Here is a 22,822-nt window from a genome sequence, read left to right as displayed (position 1 = left end):
ATACACATGGGAGTCAGCTCACAAGAGGGAGTTGAGGAGAGATAGCAGAGTACGAGGCTCCGAGGGAGTGGCTGCCCTTTTCAAATCACACCTGAGACCACTCATAGAGGAGCATGCACGACACATGTGGATACGAGTTCAATTTCCAGATGCTCGACCTATCTTCATTGTGGAGTGCTACTTCCCTCTAGACACATCATCCTATGCACGAGAGGTCACTACAGATGGACACAACCCATATAAGACAATCCATGATGACATCATAGAGTTCTCCAAACAGGGAGACACGCTCCTACTGGGGGATTTCAATGCACGGACAGGAAATAGACGGTGGGCTTGCTTGACTTCACAGATGACAGAGATCCACACATAGTCTCGGAGCTGAATGCAGCTGAGCTCGGGATATTGAGACACTCTGCAGATGCCCCACAAGTGGATACGAGTTCAATTTCCAGATGCTCGACCTATCTTCATTGTGGAGTGCTACTTCCCTCTAGACACATCATCCTATGCACGAGAGGTCACTACAGATGGACACAGCCCATATAAGACAATCCATGATGACATCATAGAGTTCTCCAAACAGGGAGACACGCTCCTACTGGGGGATTTCAATGCACGGACAGGAAATAGACGGTGGGCTTGCTTGACTTCACAGATGACAGAGATCCACACATAGTCTCGGAGCTGGATGCAGCTAAGCTTGGGATATTGAGACACTTTGCAGATGCCCCATAGGTGACAGGGTATGGACGACATCTCACCTGCTTCCCGCATGGCGGTGGGTCTAGTACAATGGACTATCCTACTAGGCCCACTAGAGTTTGTCTCACGGATACACGACTTTGCCATACCCCCCCACTCGGAGCTGGCCACTCATATTTGGCCTTCCATATATTTGCCACTATGCCAGCCACAGGGAGACCCCCCCGGACGCCTACACGCATCCAAATCCACTTTAACCGTGCCCTTGACCCAGTGTAGATGAGTCACTTAGCCAAGGAGCTCCCGGCTCTACTTGGAGATGAGTCACTTAGCCAAGGAGCTCCCGGCTCTACTTGGAGATGATATAGACCTTGCTAGCGCCTCCGACACCCTTGTCTCTGTGGTACAAGATGCTACTACCAGATCCTTTCCCACAACCCAACCCATGCCGATCCGAGATGGGAAGATGCCCCAAAACCCTTGGTTCAACGACAAGTGCAGAGAGGCGAGAGCCCACTTCACACGGGAGCAGGCTTCGGATCATCTGACGCCACCTAAGGCACAGAGGATCTTTTGACGAATGACACGTCATAAGAGGCCGGCCTTCCTGACACATCCCCAGCACTCCTGAAACCTATGATCTACAAGCAAACACAAGAACACACCAATCGTGAGGAATCTGAGCAAGCTGCTCACCACCCAACCATGACATCTACGGGATGTGATCGAATCAAGCGATGTCCCCTCTGAGCCATGAGCTGAGCTACTGGCACGAACTCCCAACCAGATCCTAACCAGCCTTGTGTCCCATACCACCAAGTGGCACCTAGAGGCCTGGGATCTGCTACTGGGCCTTGGGCTACGCTATGATGCAAGCGCGCATCCGCGACTCAATCCAGGATCAAACCTAGCACTTGGGAACGAGACTTGCTCCCATCGGCTCTCCGAGAACTGAACCTCTAGGCCCCTGATTCAATATCTGGAGGACATGCAAGTTACCCATGCGCTGAGGATTGCCATAGGAGAGATGCAAGTCTCGTCTCACCAGTTGAGGATTGAGGCAGGGAGAGCCACAGGGCACCTAGAGAGCAGCATATTTGCATGTTTTTTTTTCTTTTTTGCAAAGAAAGGAACCTTCTATTAATGCTTGAAAAACTTCATACAAAACAACAGCCCCGAAGGTGCTGAGTATGGAAAAAACTGGGAAAAGGCTGAAAGAAAAACCGGCCTATTCTAGAGAAACCCAACTCACTAGCCTAGGGAATCTCTGGTACTGGGGCTAACAGCTAGGTGGGGGGACTATACAACCGACGAATCCCTCGCGGAATGAAAATGTAAAAAACTCCTGCAGGCCAAGCCTTGTTTTTCAGTGGCATTCTTGCTGGTCGGCTCTTGTAAATGCTCTTTCTTCATGCCTTTGCACTCCTCTTTGGCTGAGAATGCAATTGGGCATTGGCTACTATTGTTATGCTCTAGCCGGGATAGCATGACCTCGGATAGATCGGTGGGCATTTTCTCTTAGATGACCAACTTTTGTAATAGTTAATGTGCGTAATTGAAATGGTCAAGAGAAGTAACTGCCAAGGTCCTAGGTGAGGGCGAAATGGCATTGACTAGATAGTTCTGAGTGCTAAGGCCTAGGTGCACCTAAATGTGCAATAATGCCAAGGGGCAAGTGGGTTTTAATGTGCCCCAAGAGAGGGGTAAAATGGTGCACCAAGTGGAGAGGCCAAAATGCTGACATTTGGCAAGGAGAACTATCTAGGGAATTGAGGGTCTCAAGGATAAGGATGATGGAAAATAACGAAGAAAAATGTACGTAATATGACGCATCAACATCCCTGAGAATTTGCTGGGAGGAATAATTGAAAAGCCATCGCCCGTGACTAGTTAGAACGAAATCCCAGAGAGGATCAGGCGTAATTAGTACTAGGAACGACGAAAGGTGTTGACAATTAGAGATAGAGTTTGTGATATTTGGTATCAGAGCTGAGGCAAGGAAGAGATCGACGGAAAGCTGACGGGCTCAACCTCACCTAGGCCAAGGCTGTGCGTGAAGGGACTAGGTGGACGGACAGTAGACGATCGGTGTGGGTGATGTGCTGATCACCGTGAGGCGTTGCGCTGTGGCCTGGGAGAAGAATCGATTTCAAGATCGATGAAGCAAGTGATCTGCGCCAGGAGAGGGTCAGATGTGACGCAGTGTTGGCGACTGTTTTTTGGGACTTGAAATCGGGATAGTGAGCAGAATTGTGACGTGCATGATTCAAATTGATGCCCGCAACCCGTTGAATCTGTCTGTTCCGCTCCTCAAGTGTGGGCTAGTTGCAAGGCTTCAGCCTTGGTGACTATACCGGTCTATAGTTGGCGTTGTGGCCACAAGGCCTAGCCTTTGTAAGGCGGTTGGCTGGTTGTGGGCAAGCAGAGATGGGTCGTGAAAACACGAGCATGGAGTAGAGACGGGCGACGCATATGCTTGTGCAATGAGCAGTTTAAGTCGACGTCTATATCGTCATCTGCGTAGAGAGCAGGATGGGCGCCGCGACCTTCTAACGTGATTTTTCTGGAATCGCTATTCTCAAGAGATCATAACCGCGAAAGTCAGGAGCGCACGAACTCGGATCGCGTGGAGATTCCAGGGAGCATTTTTTCCTCTTTCAAAAAAAAAAATTTCTGAGTTGCAGTTAATTCGTTCTATACAACAGGGATTGTCGTTTATCTTTTTTGTATTTTTTTTTTTTAAAAACACAACAAAGAAAAAAAGAAAAAAAAAAAAAACCCCATCTTTCACTGTGAACCTATGGAAGCAGAAGGACAGAATTCAAGAGTGAATCCTAGTGAGTCTAGAGTACAGTCTACACAACAGATGTCACATCAGGCAGCACCTACTTTGATTGGTAGGATTTCGATATTAGAGGATGCTTTACAGCAGATTATGAACCAGCAGCTTCAAGTGAATGCTGGTCAAAATGAGATCAGGGAGATGGTGCAAGCCTTGTCGGCTAGACCGTCTAGGATTGATAAGGGCAAAGCTCCAGCAGAGCCAGAGCCCAGTATACATTCCTTAGAGCGCGCAAGGGTCAAAGTGCCCAATATCGCTAATTATAGACCGGAGAAGTACGCTGGTCGGATGACCGAGCGCAGCTCTGATGTGATCGAGGTTTGGTTACACAAGTGGGAAGAAGCCTTCGCCATTTGTGAGATTAGATCCGATCTAAAGAAAATCCGCGAGGCCACACACCTGTTTATTGAGGCAGCGGACAGATGGTGGATAAAGCAACAGAAGGATCAAGTTGCTCCAACCACCTGGGAAGGGTTTAAAGCTGAATTCAAGAAACACTTTCTCCCACCTGATGAAGAATCCCGAGCTTGGGATGCTTATAGAAATCTTCGTCAGAGGAGCTTGTCAGTGGCAGAGTACACTGACAAATTCAGGGAATGTGTCATGAAAATAACAGACCCTCTCCCTATGTCGGTTCAGTTAAAAGACTATATCTATGGACTGAACGACAAGATCAAAATGGAAGTTCGGGCTAAATATGTGACTACATTAGATGAATCTATTGCAGTAGCCCTGAACTATGAGGATGCCAGAGGCAGGTCTGGTGGATTTGTGCAGGCAGGGACTCAATATGAGCACCCGAGAAAAGAGGGATTTCAAAGGAAATGGGTTTCAAAGACAAGTGTCTCGCAGCCAAGTGGTCAAACCAAGCAGGTGAAGCCGGTTGAGGGACCAGTAAAGGCAAGTACCACCGTTGGGGTGAAAAGGAAAATAACTCCAATGGCAGCCCGGGCTTGGTCAAAGTCCTCGTTGACCCCTGAACAAAAAGAGAAAGCTAGAAAAGAAGGATTGTGCTTCGGCTGCCTTCAGCGACATCAGTGGAAGGATTGTCCACTGAATAAAGACCGTTGCACGGCTAATATGATAATATCTGAATGCGACGTAGAAATGCAGGAGAGTCCCAGTGCGGAACATATGCAGATGCAACTGGCGGGACCTTCTCAGAGGTTAGTACCTTGTTTGTTATGTGTATCTGTTGCTAAGTTAGTGACGAGTGCACCTAATAACATCCTATCTAAGCCCGCAGCAACGGGGTATACAGCCTTTAATGATACGGAGTTAATTAAAATGAAAGGGCAAGTGGCCAATCATGATGTCATTGTGTTGTTTGACTCGGCGTCAACTCACAATGTGATTAACTCCAAGCTCGTGAAGAGGCTGAAATTAAAGACAAGTCCATCTGACTATGCGTATACAGTCAGGATGGCAGATGGAAGTTCAACTGAAGTATGGGACCAAAGGGTTACCCAGTTGGAGCTTCGGATTCAGGACTATGCTGAGAAGCTTGATTTTGAAATGACCAAGCTTGCTCATGCAGATATAGCCCTGGGAATGGCGTGGCATTCTAGGAAGAATCCAGCCATTGATTGGAAAAAGCACGTATATCAATTCAAGATGAATGATGTGCTTTATGTCTTGCGAGGTGAAAAAGATATACCTCTGGGACCGTTGGTTTCCGTGATGAAAATCAGAAAGGCTCAAGTAGAGTTTTTATACCTTTGCACAGCATCGGTAGAGTCGGTGGATGATTCTTCGACTAGCACTGATGTTACGCAAAGTGGTGAGATGGCCAAGCTGGCTAATCTTATATCAGAGGAGTTCTCTGAATGTTTTAGGGATGAACTACCTTATAGGTTACCTCCAGAGCGGAAAGTTCAACATAAGATTGAACTGATCCCGGGGGCAGAACCTGTAAATAGACCTCCCTATAGAATGAGTTTTGCTGAAGAAGCGGAGGTGCGTAGGCAACTGGAAGAATACCTCAAGTTGGGGCAGATTCAACCAAGTTTCTCACCTTTTGCTTCGCCAGTGATATTAAAGAGGAAAAAGGATGATACGTTTCGCCTCTGTATAGATTACAGAGCATTGAATAATATCACTGTTAAGCACAGGTATCCGATGGCTCGGATTGATGATTTGCTAGATGCATTACATGGAGCCGTGATTTTCAGCAAGATAGATCTTAAGTGCGGCTATCATCAGATCCGGATTAGAGCCGAGGATGTGCATAAAACCGCTTTTAGAAGCAGGTTTGGTCATTATGAGTTTTTGGTAATGCCTTTCGGACTTACCAATGCTCCAGCGACCTTCGTCATGCTTATGAATGATTTACTACGTCCGTATATCGGAAAGTTCGTAGTACATTTTATTGACGATATCCTGATATTCAGTAAGAGTGTTACTGAACATCGTGAACACTTACGGATAGTGTTCAGTACTTTGAGGAAAGCCAGTCTTTATGTGAATAAAAAGAAAACTATACTGTGTATGGTTAGGCTTGAGTATTTAGGGTTCATAATTACTCCACAGGGGGTAGAAGAAAGTGGCTGCGATACTAACTTGGCCAATCCCTCAGAGTCTGACCGCGTTGCGATCATTCTTGGGATTTGTCCAGTTTTATAGAAGGCATATCAAAGGATATTCCGGAATAGTATCGCCATTGACTGATCTGACCTCAGATAAAGTACCTTTTATTTGGGGACAGAATCAACAAGAAAGTTTTAACACCATAAAACAAGCTGTGGTCTCAGGACCGGTGTTAAAAATAGTTGATCCCCAGAAACCGTTGTTCCTAGAAACCGATGCAAGTGGCATTGCGGTAGGAGCAGTCCTCCTTCAAGAGGGAAGGCCAGTAGCCTTTGAAAGCAAGAAGCTTTCTCCCTCTCAAAGGAATTGGCCAACTCATGAATTGGAGTTGTATGCAGTTATCCATGCTTTGAAAACATGGAGGCATTATTTGTATGGTTCAGAGTTTTATGTGGATGTGGATCATGATACTCTGAAACATTTTTGTAAACAGCCTGACTTGAGGGGCCGCCAAGCTAGGTGGGCAGAGCCTCATGCAGGAGTTTAATCTAACGATTCGGTACCGAAGAGGAAAAGACAATAAGGTAGCTGATGCGTTGTCTCGCATTATGCACAACCTGAGTTTCACGGTATTAGAGAGTGCTCTAATGACCAAGATAAGAGAAACTCAAAAAGTGGACGAGTTTGTCCAGAGCTTATGGCCTAAAGCTCATGTGTTAAAACCCGGGGAAAGTGAAAAGGATGACCTGGCATCCAGAAAAGGCCAAACTTATGCAAGATATACCATAAGGGATGGTATGCTAGTTAGAAATGGCAAGGTTGTAGTACCTGGTCAGAATGATCTCAGGCAGAGAGTCATTCGACAGTGCCATGATAGCCCGTGTGCGGGACATCCAGGAGTCGAGAAGACATATGATCTCGTGAAGCAAGATTTCTTTTGGCCAAAGATGAAAAAGCATATTCATGAATATGTGACACGGTGTTTCTCGTGTCAGGTAAGTAAGGCCGAGCGGGTGAAGCCACCCGGACTTTTACAGCCCTTGGAAATACCACTAAGTAAGTGGGAGAGCATTTCCATGGATTTTATTGTAGGGCTACCTGCAACACAAGGAGGGTATAATTCTATCCTTGTGGTGGTTGATCGTCTAACCAAGATGGCTCACTTCATTCCGACTAGAGAGTCTGTTAGTGCCCCGCAAGTGGCGGATTTGTTCATTAGACATATATTTCGTCTGCATGGATTGCCTAGATCCATAGTGTCAGACAGAGATGTTAGATTTACCGGTCATTTTTGGACAGCGGTATTTGAGACACTAAGGACTGAGTTGGGAATGAGTAGTGGGGATCATCCTGAGACGGATGGTCAGACGGAGAGAGTCAACCAGACTTTAGAGGATATGCTGAGGGCATATGTGTCATTGAGGCAACATACATGGGACAAGTGGTTGCCATTGTTGGAGTTTGCTTACAATGATAGGAAACATTCATCTACCGGGTTCAGTCCGTTTGAGCTGAACTATGGTTATAGACCAGCCAATCCGACTATAGTTGGAGTACCTCAGAAAGTGCCTAGTGCGGCGAACTTTGTAGTTCAGATGCGGGAGATGCTACCACTTGCGAGAGCTAATATCCGCCAGGCTATGGATAGAGCCAAGGTGTATGCGTATGAAAATCGGTCTATAAGAGTATTTGAAGAAGGAGAAAAAGTTTTTCTCAGAATTCCTTCGCACTCGAAGTCGTTGACTTCAAGAGAGTGTGCTAAGTTATCACCTCGATACTGTGGGCCGTGGTTAATTCTAAAGAGAATAGGCAGTGTAGCCTATAAATTAGAATTGTCACAGGGGTGTAAGGTGCACCCGGTTTTTCATGTTTCGCGCTTAAAGAAATTTTTGCATACAGGTGACTCACTAATCGAAGGTGTGGTTTTGTTTCAGGAGATAGAGGATATTGCAAGGCGCCAGCCAACAAGAATCCTGGACCGAGGAACAATGCAGATACGAAATCGGAAGATACCCACGGTGTTGGTTGCATGGCATGGTCAGCCTCTATCGGAAGCTACCTGGGAATCCGTATACCAGTTACGGAGAGCGTTCCCAGATTTCATCATCGAGGACGCTGATGCTTGAAGAGGGAAGGAATGTTATGCTCTAGCCGGGATAGCATGACCTCGGATAGATCGGTGGGCATTTTCTCTTAGATGACCAACTTTTGTAATAGTTAATGTGCGTAATTGAAATGGTCAAGAGAAGTAACTGCCAAGGTCCTAGGTGAGGGCGAAATGGCATTGACTAGATAGTTCTGAGTGCTAAGGCCTAGGTGCACCTAAATGTGCAATAATGCCAAGGGGCAAGTGGGTTTTAATGTGCCCCAAGACAGGGGTAAAATGGTGCACCAAGTGGAGAGGCCAAAATGCTGACATTTGGCAAGGAGAACTATCTAGGGAATTGAGGGTCTCAGGGATAAGGATGATGGAAAATAACAAAGAAAAATGTACGTAATATGACGCATCAACATCCCTGAGAATTTGATGGGAGGAATAATTGAAAAGCCATCGCCCGTGACTAGTTAGAACGAAATCCCAGAGAGGATCAGGCGTAATTAGTACTAGGAACGACGAAAGGTGTTGACAATTAGAGATAGAGTTTGTGATAACTATGCCCTCTTGGCGATAGAGGACTTGGTTCGAGTTTTCAGGGCTTGGTGAGTTGTGATTTTACTACTGCAATTTCCTTTTGCCATAAGCTATTGGCTGGCCTCGTGTGCCACCTCTTTCTTGGCCCACAGCTGCCTAGGCAGTGCTACATGAGTCATTCTTTGGTTGGGTACTTTGCTGATTTTATTTTGGAGCTTTGAAAAGCTTTGTGAATGCCATCTGGAAACCACTCAAAGAGAGTGCAGCTAGGGTGCAGTGTGATTGCATCTGGACAACCAATGAATTGCACTCGGAAAAGAGAATGCCTTTGGGTTGAGCCTATGGGTTAAGTGCACTTATGTGATAGTGTTCTATGCTTGAAAGCCTTGCGAAGGCTTAGTGAATTGGGGCTGCGTGCTCAGTTGCAGGGAAGGTCTCCCAGATGCAACTTGTAACCATTTCACTGTGAAATATAAAGAAATACCGAAAGGGGCGCCACAGTGTTTGATCGGGTGCACTTGTCTATGTTTGTTGTGGCAAAATTTTGGCACCCCCAAGGATTTTTGGGCGAAATATGGCTTCCAAAATAATATATATACAGCCAAAAACACAGATTTTGACAAGAAGTCGCCAAAAACTAGATAGAGTGCATTATACTAGGCATAATTATATGGAAAGTAGTGTATATCACCATGATACTTTCTCCAAAATATATATGGGTTGTCACCAAATGTCAGACACTTTTCCAAGGAGGGGCCTTGGAAAAAAATACACTATAGGGGAGGCCTATTTATAGGCCAGAATGAGGAGGCCTGGATGGTCAGCAGACCCTAGATCTACCCAGATCTAGTCAAACACCCTGGTCAGGACCAGATCTGGTAAGCCCTCTTGGGTCAGACCTGCTATAAAGGCCTGAATTCGCCAACCCACTGAAGCCTTCTCAACAGGCAATACAGGAAGAGAGTAAATCACGAGTTTCAGTTATCCTCAGCCTGCTATCGGCTTTTGAGATGCCAGTCCTTTGCTGATGTTTGTAGCCCTTGTTTCGGCAAGTTTTCCACACAGTAAACATCTGTTTATTGAGTATTTTGGCACTTCTTCAATTCCAAAATTTTAGGGCCCTTCTCTCTAGCAAGTTCCCTCTCACAGCACACAAGGAGTTTATAAGATATTAAACCTATATCAGGCCATTAGTAAATGCCTACAGAAAACCAAGGTACACAAAGATTAAGTTGACTAATCACAATCAACTACATTATAGACAATAGCTTTTATAGTAGTTTTTTTTTTCCTTTTTTAAATTTACTTTCTCTCTTCTTCTTTTTATTTTTCTTTTTTGAGGGGGGGGGGGGGGATTTCAGCTTGACCACTCAGTCAATCGTAAGAGTCTCTTGAGAGAATCTTGTATCTGAATTCGATGGGGATTGTATATGTCTTCTTAATATCAAGGACTCTACCATACTCAGATTCCAGATATCAACCTAATTCTGTATTAAACTTCCAAAACAAAGCTTTGGACTTCCCAAACAAGGCTATACCTTCTGATTCTTAGTAGATATTTAACCTATACCAGGCCAAATCAATAAATCCCTACAGAAACAAAGGTCCCAATAAAAATAACATTCACCTACTGCATCTAGCTCCAAGACACCTGTTTCTTTTATTGAGCTTTAGCAAACAAAGTGAATTTCTTCTTGGACTAAACAAGGGGTTCTAGTGAATAATTAATGGATACTTTACTACTACATGCTTACAGAAAACAATGGTACATAGAAGCTACGTGGCCCCATCACCTACTTCGTAGACGAAAGTGTTGACTAATGCATTATCTGGTACTTCATTGCGACCTCTGCAACGAATCTGGAAGCAAAAGAAGAAAAATCCTTGTGAGCGTGCTCCAGGCTTATACAGCTGTACTGTCCACGGTATATAAATGGTTCTTGACCTTGACATATTTGGTCCCCTGTTTTGTCCATTCGGTGGCAGGGTAGTAGCGACTCGTATTAGTGAGATCTATCACCATTGCTACCTACAGATAATTCAGTAAAGATCAAGGGATGTGGAAGAGACATATCCTTGGAACACACTGCAAATTGATGAGCTGCAAACAGAATACAGTGATAATAAACTTTTCATGCAGAAACAGGAAGATCATCATTTGTATTCTATATGTCAAAAAAAACAGTGAAGGCCCAAAAGCAGACCTCTCTGCCAGCAGCCCGCTGTTGTCTGAACACTTGATGCGACGAGTATCTTTTTCCCGCTTCTACAAACTCATTGAAAGAAGCCCCTAGCGGTACCTTGGAAGGTATCAGACCAGCAACAGGTTGGCCAAAGTTGGGGCACTCCATCCACCCTAAGAAGGAAACAACAATGTGGTGTAAAACCTGACTGTGTTCATCACATAATACACTAGACACCTAAAACGAGCAGCAGATCCTCAGTAGTCATGTGCCTACCGCACTTCAATTACATATCTCTAAAGGATAAAAAGAGAAAAGCAAACATATAACATAGTATGGGTAGAAGCATACCACTAGAATTGGCTCAGCCTGGATTGAATGAACTTTCACTGAAAGCTAATGGATAAATCAGCTTCTCAGCTAAGATACTACAAATATGGTGCTGCACGTTCCTTTTTTTTTAAGGAAATTTCTATTAATGCTTGGAAAATCAGACATACAAGTCAGCTATCCCGAAGGTGCTGACCCTGGGAAAACAAACAGGAAAACTGGCTGAACAAAAAATCAGCCTGCTTCCTGAGAACCCAGCTCACTGCCTAGGGTATCTCAAGGGCAGGGGCTAACAACCAAGGAGGCGAATCCCTCGTGGCATGAAAGTGTAGAAAGTCATGCGGGCCACACCTTGCAGAACCACTCCCACCTTCAGCCGTCGCTCTAGAATCCGATGACCCACGCTCCCAAGTGGTGCGCAGGGTGTCATGTAGATGATATTCTACCAAATAGCAAACAAAGTGGCCGGGGTTAGACACTGTGCTCACCCATCACTAGGTTTCATCGCGCAACCCAAATGAAACACGCTGTGGTGCTAGCCACTGTCTTCCACACACCATCCTCTGGAGCAGAAAATAGGACGATGCCGAGCGGGTGGTGTCATGTGCACGCTAGGGACACACAGGCAAATGACGGACTAGAATGCTATCCGTGGGAACATGGGTCAGTAGGATTTCTCTTTCACTTTTCTTGGCACTTCTGTGCTTTTGTCGGCAAGCACTCTTCCTTGAGGCTATAAAGGGAGGGCCAGGGCCATATAGTTGCACACACAAGCCAGTGAGGGAGCAAAGCTAGGAGCTATCAACGCAGCTGTTCACCAGGCGGTATGGGATGCCAAGGGTGAGGTCTGGCTTGCAAGGCTGGCAGTTTCCACGAGGCTCTCTAGCCTGGTCTCAGTGGGGCTGATCAAGTCTGGATCAGCATGGTTGGGTGGCCAGTTGCCTGCTGATGTTGTAGAGCATGGTTCTGATAGGGTTAGATCCTGTGAGGCATGACAGATGGTATCAGAGCTGCCCTATCGTGGATGGTCTAGATCGTGGTTGAAGTGACGTGAGGTATGCTGGAGTGGCAAATTCTAGATATGAAGACAATTCGTAGTTGCTGAAAATTTTGAAGTAGTTTGTGATTTCATCAGCTAGGGATGTGAATTCGTCTCATGACTGGAGAGAGAGGATCCTAACTGTAGTACAAGAACACCTCGTGATGAGGAAGATTGAACCAGAGAGAGGAATTCACCAGGAATCTGGGAAAGAAGAGCAGAGCAGTAGCTTGCAATCGTTGAGAAATCTGATTTGGGATTAGTAGGAGAGAAGGCCAGTTTGTCCTAGAAAGATGAATCCTAGATGTGAAATTTTTCCTGAAAAGGAGCGATGGGAGCTGAGTTCTGAAGAGTAGGGTGCTGCGAATTGATTGGCAAGGACCTGGTCAGGCTAGGAGACATGCATGATATGGCTCATCAGGGAGGATTGGCTGGCCATACTTTTAGGAAGATGTTTTCTTTTTGGGCAAAAATAGGAAGATGCTTTTAGGATTTTTGGAAATTGCTTTTGGGAGCTTTAATTACCAAAAGCAGTAGCCTCTGCTTTAGTTTTGGATGGCTAAAGGGGAGAGACAGGGAGAGAGAGCTTTTTTGGAAAGCTATGCTTTCCAAAACAGCAGAAGCTTTTGGGAAAAAAAGCCTATTTCAAAAAAAAACGAAATTCGTTTTTGAGCTTTTTGGGAGCTAAAAGCTTGGGCCAGCAGCTTTAAAACCCCCACCTTCCCTTGTCCAATGCCCCGCACAGCCTATGTTCATTGCGATTTAGCACGAAGAGATTCCAGGACAAGTTTTGCAGTGCACAATCTACTCCATCACAGCATACTCCAACTCTTTCTCGCTTCTTGCGCCGGGCATCCTTCTCTCAGATTTTGCCATCATTGCTAGCTCCTCTTCTCTTGCAATTTGCCACCTCTACCCGTCTCTTCTCAAGCACAAGCTCTGTAGCTACCGCTTCTTCCCGGCTAAATTCTTCGTCCCCTGTGCTATCCTCCTCCTCCTCTACCATTCCTTTCAGCCATCTTCTAGTGGACAATTTCCCTTCATTGCACAAGTGGTGGGTAGAATTGAAGCAGCTTGCAGCTTGCAGTTTCAACTTTAGCGAGTATTTTGAAATGGAGAGCCACCATAGTAACAAGACTCCTTCCTTGGATTACTGTCTTGTAGAATTGGAAAACGAAATCACCTCAAAACTCATTCCTCGAAGACCGGAAGCTGTCCTTCAAGAGATGGAGAATTTGCGAGAACAGCTTTGGGAATCTCTTAAATATTATACGACTCCACGGAATCAGAAGTATGTGACTGAAGGCCCACACTGTGATAAGTGTCGAGAATCAGTCTTAGAAGCATTGCTCAACACCATGTTCTTTATAAGCATAAGAGATCTCGCACTTGATCTCTAGGCATCTCGGCATTTCTTTGTACTCACCCAATTTTGGGCTGAATTCAATACATTGTTTTCTTATGCTTGCCATAAGGCTAACTCTTAAGATTTAGACCCACTTATTTGTGGATGTGTCTAAGAGACTTTTATTGCTTTGTTCTTATAGACATGAGACCCTTTTGATTGCCAATTTGGAGGGTGTCTAAGATGTCTATAGCTAATTGTTCAATGAGAATCCTTTCATGATCTCAAATCTTAAGGATTTCAACGAGTCCAAAGTTTTGGGAAACATGCTTAGTTTTCAAGATTTGATGGGTATAGATAGTAGTTTCAACTAGGACGCTAGTCAGGGTAAGTTTCCAAGTGCACAAAAGTTATCTATTCCCTGGACCACCGATCAACTGCTTCTGATCATATTTCCAAGAGTTGGTCCCTACTCTCGACTTGCATTATACTTTTCGAAGTTTTTTTTTTCAGTTTTTGGTTTTTGGTTGGCCATTTGCATGTACTATTTATGATAGTTCACGACAAATCTGAGTATTTGGTTCTCTAGTGTAAAGGACATCAAGATTAAAGCATGCGAGTATTTTGGCCACATCTCTTTAGGATAGTTGTTGCTTACCTTGCGCATTCGTAACATGTGCCTACCTTAGGTATTGGTAGCATTGTCATAGTAGAGTTGCTAGTTGGTTCATTTGATAGAGGTGTCACTTTTCGACTAGGACTTCATGCTCATCTGATGTTTCTGAGGAAGTGGTAGGATTGTCCTTGAGCCTATTGGTTTCGACCAATTGTGAGTTGTTTCTACCCAGTTGACTACTTTTCAATTTTTCTGAGCTCAGGAGTGAGCTCTTTGAGTAAGGGGAGTAAGGGACAAGCAGACAGATGATGGGCTAGAGTGCTATCCGTGGGAACATGAGCCAACAGGATTGCTTTTTCGTTTTTCTTGGCGCACATGCTTTTCTTGGCTTTTCTTGGCGAGCACTCTTTCCTAAGGCTATAAAGGAGGTCCAAGGCCATAGTTGCACACAAGAGGTCCAAGGCCATAGTTGCACATAGCAGCCAATGAGAGAGCAGAGCTAGGAGCTACCAGTGCAGTTGGTTCACCAGGCGGTATGGGACATCAAGGGTGAGGTCTGGCTTGCAAAATTCGAAGTTTCCACGAGGCTGTCTAGCTTAGGCTCGGTGCGGCAGATCAACTCTGGATCAGCATGGTTGGGTGGCGAGTTGCCTGCACATGATTCTAGTGTTGTAGACCATGGTTCCGATAGGGTTAGATCTTGTGAGGGCATGACAAGTGGGGTCGCCTCATGCAACTCGATCTGGTGAATGCTATGCGCATGTATCCTGTATGCAGAGAGACCTCGTCAATGTGGAAGGCATGCCCCCCCCTCTGTCAACCAAGCCACCATGCCCCAAGTGAAATCTCATTGAATACTATGCACCCGGGTCACAATCAAAAGGGATCCCAACTAGATTCTCTGAGCGCTCGAGCAACTCCATGGGCAGTGTGAAATCATCTCCAAAACCCCATCCATGCAGCAGTGGCAACACCCATCCACTCGCATCTGCTCCAACTGGGTAAGCCCCTATGGACGATCAACCAGAAGAAATACGAAAACTTCCATTGGTCGAAGACTAGACCATAGTCGCGTCCAAAATCGAGATCTGACCTCCTGGGGCGCCTGCTATTCGGTCCAGTGTCTCTCTCTCCAAGAAGTCCAAGCCGATGCCTCCAACTGGAGCTTAGTGTCATGTCCGTGTCGTGTAGGAAAGAAGGCCACCTCACCCACTCACTCTGTGTGGCCCTACTCTAGACGGCCAAAACCACTTTCCAGAGTCCCCTTGGACCTCTGCCAAAGGTGCCATCGGGGGCATCTTGGTCCAGGATGCTAGGAGGGTAGATAAACCATGCCTTGCCCAAGTGTCCCACCACCCTGATCATATGCCAATGAAGCGAATATCCATCTTTGGGTCTCTCTCCGTCATTGGCTTAAGGAGGCTTAAGGAGCCCTCAAAGCCCTACTCTAAAGAAGCTGGCTCGATCGCTGCCTCACCTAATCCATAAACATCGGAGGGACCCCTGTCTTGGAAAACAATACCGGAGAACTGGCCCAAACATCTGCCGTCTGTCCAAGTCTGAAGTGATGCCCTTCACGCCTCCGGGATGGCTGCGCCAATCTCTCTCATCCGCTGTCCTACTCCTTCGAGATGAGAAATAGCCCTCAGCACCACCTTTGTATCTGCAGGAGTTGGTTGGGCCACTATCCCACTAAGCCCATCCTATGTGAGTTCATTGTTCGAGCATAAGACCATTTCGCTCCCAGACCTCAGGGTGCCACATAAGGGGCTCGAGCCCCGATGCATCCAAACCCTGAAAATGCTCTAGATCAATGGGGCCCCCTTCCCCATGAGAGGGGCCTCATTAAAAAAGGCAGCAATGAGACTGCTGCCACTTGCCACCTGTGCATAGGATGTTACTAAGAAGCCCCCTCTATAGAAGGAGATTCCAGGGCTCTGTGCCAGGAGTAAGACCTTGTACCAGCTTGCCCAAAAGGGCTTTGCTTTGCATCTCCGGATCAATGACGCCTCCTCGTGCCGACAGCATGATCACAGTCTGCCAAGCAACGCTTGCTCTGCTCTTCCTCCTGCTATCGGAATCGCCCAAAGGAAGTTGCATACCAAGCACATGAGCTGCCTAAAGGAAGTTGTGTACCAAGCGCTTGAGCTGCCCCATGCATCCCCTATGGAAGCATCAGCAAGAGACTATATATGAAGTCGTGGCTAGAAGAACCTAGTCGACCACTAAAGCTCTGCTTGGTAAGAAGAGTTTTGCGGAGTTGCAATAGCAAACACTCTCTAGAACAGGGGTGATCTCCTACTCTACCAAAATGTCAATCCCTACATGGCATCCCATATACCTGCAACTCGCGCTCTGTTGTTCCTCTTGCCATCCGACCCGGCCCAGAGGAAGTTGCACACCAAGCACCTGAGCTGCCCCATGCATCCCCTATGGAAGCACCAGCAGGAGGCTATGTACCAAGTCATGGCTAGAAGAACTTGGTCGACCACTAAAGCTCTGCTTGCTAGGGAGATTTTTGCCGAGCTGCAATACCAAACACCCTCTAGAATTGGGACGATCTGTTGCTCTACTGAAATGTTAATCCCTACCTGGAAGCCCATATACCTCGCAAGTCCACTCAAAACCCAACGCAGCCCCCCCAATCTCGAACCTCCTGGACCTCCTCTATCCCTGTGAAGAAGCCAATCGATTGGTGCCCAAGGCTCCCTTAACTGTCTCAAGGCTCTATTGATCCCTCCACATACAATGACATGTCATCTGCGAACTCTGAATCCAACAACTGCCATATCGGGAGCCTCATCCCAATTGGTCCTGCAAAAGGAGCCTAGTGCCTCAACTACGAAGAGGAAGAGAAGGGGGCAAGGGGACAACCCTGTCTTACCAAGAAGGAGAGAGAGAAGGCCTAACCCGTATGTCCACCACTAAGCACCTAACTAGAGCTCCCTTCATAAAGAGCTGATACCCCTCTGATCCATTTGCCTGAGAAGCCCAGTCTGAGCATGGTTCCCTCCAAGAATGACCACTCACCCTGTCGCAAGCCTTCTCGAAATCTAGGAGGAGGACAACTAAAGGCTATGACTCCTCCCAAGCCTAGTCCACCACCTCCCAAAAGGTAAAGATGTTGTTCAGGATGCTGCGTTCTTGAACAAAGCATGTCTATGTATCGTGAATGATGTCAGAGAAGTGGGGCCACACACCCTCGCTAAGATCTTGTATGTGATATCCAGGTGATTGGTCTCCACTAGCAAATGTCTGACTTGTCCCCCCCCTTCCAAATTAAACAAATCCAGCCCCGACTCACCGACTGAGGAAGTAAGCCGGAGCGGAAGATCTCTTGACAAGCCTGCCTTAGCGGGGTGACAATGCACTCCCAAAAACTCTGAAAAAGGACAGGAGTCAAACCATCCTCCCCAGGGCACTTCTGAGGTGAGAGGGCCTTGAGGGCCAATGAATGGTGCCTCTAACTGTCTACTCTTGCTTGGCAAAACCATTGTCGAACCTAATCCCACACTCTCTCTCAGGAGACTCCTCGCACCGGAACAACTGCCAATAGAAGTATGTGGTCATCTCGAGAATCCCCTGAGGGTCTACGTGCATCTGGCCCTGCTCTCGCAAATGTTGGAGCTACGTCCCAGCTGATCAAGGCCCTACGAACTAGAAGAACTTGGTCATCATGTCTCCCTGTTGAACCCATCTGGCTCGAGAAGAGTGGTACAAAAACTCGGCTTGCCGTACCTCCATCCACTCGAGATCAAGCAATGGGAGCTTGGGTCCTACTCTCTGAGTCTCTCTATGAAGTCCTGCTTCTGTAAAGCATCTCTGCCTGAGAGCCTAGACTGTTGCTCCTTATTGCTCCCCTGGATTGCATCTGCCACCCAAGGAACCCATCCCTCCCTGGTCCCACCCTCTAGCTGCTACCAAATCTCAGCTGCTACATGTTGCACCTCCTCATCCTGGAGAAGATCATCTCAGATGCAAACCCCCTTTGGGCTGAGGGGCTGCTCTAGGTGAAGCATACATGAGAAGTGGTCCGACATCGTAGTATCTACTAAAATAAACGTGAAACCTCCCCTGTGCAACGCCCAAATCCCCAATGTGGAACCTGTCAAGGCACTCCAACAGGCCGTCGTGCCTCCTCTGCCCAAAAGAAAAGAAGAGGCTACCTGGGATCCTAGCAAACTCTGCCTCTCTCCATGGGTCTCTGCTATACTGACCATGAAAATGAACTGCTCTCACGTGCTCCTCTCTGCTACCAGCATCTCTGATAAGGAAGCTCCTCCTTGCTCTAAGTAGTTGAAGTCCCCTCCAACAATCCAAGAGTCAACATCCGGAAGGCACTCCTCCAAAAAGTAAGGCAGGACTCCCACACTCGAAGATCCATCCAAACTGCTTGACCTATAATAAGCTCCCCTGCTCATAGACCTTAGGGGCCACTACCTGGGACACTGAAATGCAAACACATCCACTCCGGCCTATTGTGGGAGACCACGCCTCTGGGCCTCTCACCAAGAGTAGGTGGTGGCGACGACTGATGTCCGCTGCTAGGAACATGTGCTCATGTACTAGAAGAAAAACCACTGCTCGTCCTACCACTACCCTCTGCAACTCCTGTCAAAAATAAGATGTTATGGCTAACTACGTGCACAATCGTCGAGCCAATCAATGTTCCAACTCACCATAGTCCAACTCATGGGGAGGAGAAAAGAGTGAACAAGGCTCGTCTGAGCCTCCACCACGTTCTTAGACTTCTGTGACTTCACAAGAAACTTCAAAGGAGAGTAGTCTGTATCTGTACGTCGACACACCAAGGGCATAATGCTTGGCTTCTGTGCCCACTGCATATGCTTGCCTTCTGTGCCCACTACATTATGAAGGAAACATCCACCGCAAACTTATCAGCGCATTGTTGAAGCGTCCAATAAGTAAGTCAAGTGCCTGATCTCCACCTCTGGCGACAAGCTGATCACTGCAACTGCCAATCCTACTCCTTGTCTCTCTGCTGTAAAGCTGAGCTAGTAAACAGCTAAATCACCATGGTTGAGCCACAAGTCGATCCCTTGTGATTTCATGACAAGAGAAACCACTATTTTGTGATTAACAACCTTCTTCTTTTTTTTCCAAAGAAAAGAACTTCTATTGATGCTTGTAAAAAACGATCATACAAGTTGGCAAATACCATAAAGGTGCCAACCATGAAAATCAACAGAAAATTAAATGCTGGCTGTCACAAGGACACTCCTGCTGCCAGAGATCCCAACTCACTGCTTAGGGATTCTCTGTAACACGGGCTAACAACTAGGGTGGCGGACTATACAGCCATATAATCCCTCTCGGTGATGTTGTAGAAAACACCTGCAGGCCAAGCCTTGCAGAAACGTTCCCGTCGTGCAACGGTAGCTCGAGAACCTGGAGAGCCTTGCTCCCAAATGGCGCGAAGCGTGAAGATGATGTCCTGCCAAATGGCTACTAAGGTGGCCAACGGTGGAACATGGTGCTGGCCCATAACCCAGCTGCAGCGAGCAACCCAGATGTTCCATGCCATAATGCTAGCTACTGTCTCCCACACGCTGTCCTCCGACGAAGGAAGAGGTCGATGACTAGTGGGAGGGGTCGCCTCATGAAACTCAATGCTGTGAATGCATAGCATAGTTGCCAAGAGTTTCTGAAACGAGAGGTTTCAAACGGGTTTCATACGTTTGAAACAGGTTTCGAAAAATGAATGAAACGGGTTTCATTCGGAATGTGAAAATATGTGCATTCATACCTAGGGTATGCATCATGCCATATACAAAAATGTGGAAATAAAGATTGTAAGTGACTCCATAGTGTAGACATGATACAAAAAGAATACATATCAAGTATAAGCACCATACATACTGAATCCTGATCATACAAAAAGCTAGTCATCAATGATCATACATTATACATATTAGAGTACTCAATGATCATCTTCACACATACATACTGAATGATCATACATATTGATAATTGAATCTTGATCATACTGATCATACATACTGAATACTGATAATAATAAAAACTAGAGTCATCAATGAACCTCCCAAGACATCCATGGTGATGGACCATGAAGGTAAAAAGGTCAAACTACAACTGGAATTCAAAGTACTGTCTATCAATGATAAGTGACAGAGTCACAAATCAAAAGTCAAGCCTCATCATCAATGTCAGCATCTTCCTCCTCAACCGAATCCATGTCCTCATCAGCCGCCTCCTCACTGCTACTGGAACTCCCAGAAGACTCATTAAAAGCATCCTCATGAGATGCAGGTGCAATTGAAGTACTGGCACCAGCTGCCTAGGAGGATCGAGTGTGGTGAGATGAAGCCGTGATCTCCTCGTACAACATGGCGTAGATATCCCCCTCCTCAGGTGGAATCACCGGCATCTCCTTGCACTTTGTGATGTCGATTTTGTAGGGATTCACCTACCGAGGCTCAATGGGGTAGTTCGTTTGCTCGAGCAATCGTAGATTGCAGTGGCAAAAGACCAACCTCTCCAATTGCACAGTGGACAACCTGTTCCTCTTCTTCGTATGGAGTAAGGCCCATGTACTCAAGTTTCTCTCGCAAGGTCCAGAGCTACAGTCTTGTGAGAGAACTCGCATCGCTATGCGTCTCTGAAACAAAACAAGAGACATTCTCGGACTTTACAGTTTAGTGGCAGCTTCCAATTGCTAAGCTATACCCACATGTTTTCAAGTAATAAGAAAGTATTGCCTCTAGGGTTAAGTATTACCAAGTGGGGTGCCTCAATGCCATATTTTTCCCACCAAGAAACTGCTGCTAGCTGAGTCTCCTCTCTCTGTGCATTGCGTGATCCAAAAACACCGCTTCGGTTGCGGAAAAGAAGGCGCTCATCCTCCACCTTCAAAAGCAAATCATCATCATCTCCCACGATCTTGCTCATATAAGCTAACCACCCATCCTCTAATTCTCTATCGAGATATTCCTGCTCATTCCTCCATAGAGGATGAAGGATATGAGCAACAGTATGGATTGGTCTATTAAACCAATCCCAACGCGTGTTCCAAATCTCCTTAAGGTCTTCAATCCTTCATAAGAAAATATGAATCAAAGGCAAAACCGACAATGTTTAGAAAAAATGAAAACATAGATTAAAAGGAATTCTAAGCATGCCACTTTGCTAAGTGGAAAAATGCTAAACTTCAAAGGATGACTCATGAGTACGGGATACCTGTCTGCAGATAGGTGAGTACACGCATCAAGGGATTCCCCCACTTTGTCCATGAACTCATAGAGAAGCCCAATGGTGCTCCCCTCCATATCTGTCAATCGGAGAACGCTGTACATGGGGTTCATTGTCTTCACTAGAGCTGCAGCCTCCTCCCACCATGCATCTCTCATGACCATGCGGTTGAAACCAATTGCTTTGGGCTCATTCCTATCCCCCCATTGCTGCCAGTCACGGGAAACAACTGTACGCATCAAGCCATGCCGCACTTGAACAACCCTCTCCAACATTATGAACATATAAGCAAACTGTGTCTTTGAGGTCTTTAAAAGGTCGAGGTCACTATTTTCCCTGAACTGCTCAAGACCTTGGGTCTTTTGGTTACAAAATTTACCATGCTCAAAGCTTTAGAAAATATATGAGAAACCCAAGGCAACTTTGCCATGTCCTCAATGGCAAGATCCAAACTATGAGAAGCACATGGTGTCCAAACAATAGTGGGAAACTCATCTTCAAGCATCCTTCCCATGGACACACAATTGGAGCCATTATCTGTGATCACCTACACCACATTTGCTACACCAATCTCAAGAATAGCTGTGCGCAAATGAGACCATATATATGCACCTGTCACCACTGCCCCTGAAGCTGATGCATCTATAGCACGAAGGAACATAGTTCCTTTGCAAGAGGAAACTAGAATGTTGTAGACATTTCTTTTCCTCACATCTGACCAGCCATCACATAGCAAGGTGCAATCATACTTCTGCCATGTTCCCTTCAGAGGCTCTAGCTCTCTCATCAATGCTTCTTTCTCATGGCGAAGCTCTTTTGTATGCAATGTCTCATAACTCGGACCCTCCCACTCACACCCAATACGCGAGATAGCTCGCATAGTAGACTTCCAACGAGCGGTTCGAGTAATATTGAAAGACAATGCACATTGCACAAACAACTTTGTTACCTCTGTAGTTGCCTCCTTCATAGCTGCCTTTTGCATGGCTGCCTTCATATCTCCTCGCTTAAACAAGGGAAGGGCACTTCTTTTAGCTGTGGGCGTGGAGCCTAAAGACTACGACATCTACAAAATGTCATTCTCCTCCCTCATTGATGCTGGAATAGCTGAGATATTTAATTCAAGCTCATCCCATGCATTGATTCTATCAATTGGAATCCCTAGCATTTTAGCTTTCCAGGCCTTCAAGCCATCATACACCTCCTTTGGCACACGAGAACAAGGGCCAATACCAAAGCCCTTTGTTCAAGAAAAGTGAGCCTGCAATCTCTGAAATGTCCCATGATGCGGCTCAGCACAAAAGTTGTAGGTCCACTTGCATGTGCCACTCTTATCATAGTGTGCACCAAAGGAATTGAAGGTGACATTGCTCC

General features: G+C 46.2%; 1 protein-coding gene and 1 pseudogene across 3 annotated transcripts in view; both read right to left on the bottom strand.

Moving 5' to 3' along the window:
* The window catches only part of LOC147884787 (uncharacterized), a 175,130-nt gene that overhangs the window by 144,200 nt on the left and 8,108 nt on the right, over positions 1-22,822 (bottom strand). For all 3 annotated transcript variants that reach the window (XM_087397171.1, XM_087397172.1, XM_087397173.1), the window contains exons 3-5: positions 10,910-11,061; positions 10,651-10,734; positions 10,503-10,565 (exon numbers count right to left, since the gene is read on the bottom strand). In XM_087397171.1, coding sequence (XP_087253297.1) covers positions 10,503-10,565; positions 10,651-10,734; positions 10,910-11,061 — 299 coding nt within the window. The remainder of the gene's footprint in view (positions 1-10,502; positions 10,566-10,650; positions 10,735-10,909; positions 11,062-22,822) is intronic.
* Positions 20,388-21,977, bottom strand: LOC147884788 (uncharacterized; annotated as a pseudogene).

The sequence above is a fragment of the Dipteris shenzhenensis genome, chromosome 26, assembly GCF_047967505.1.
Source record: "Dipteris shenzhenensis isolate YYH24624 ecotype China chromosome 26, Dip_SZ_1.0, whole genome shotgun sequence".
Taxonomy (NCBI): domain Eukaryota; kingdom Viridiplantae; phylum Streptophyta; class Polypodiopsida; order Gleicheniales; family Dipteridaceae; genus Dipteris; species Dipteris shenzhenensis.
Note: the sequence above shows the minus strand (reverse complement) of the source record. Positions and strands in the feature narration are given on the sequence as shown.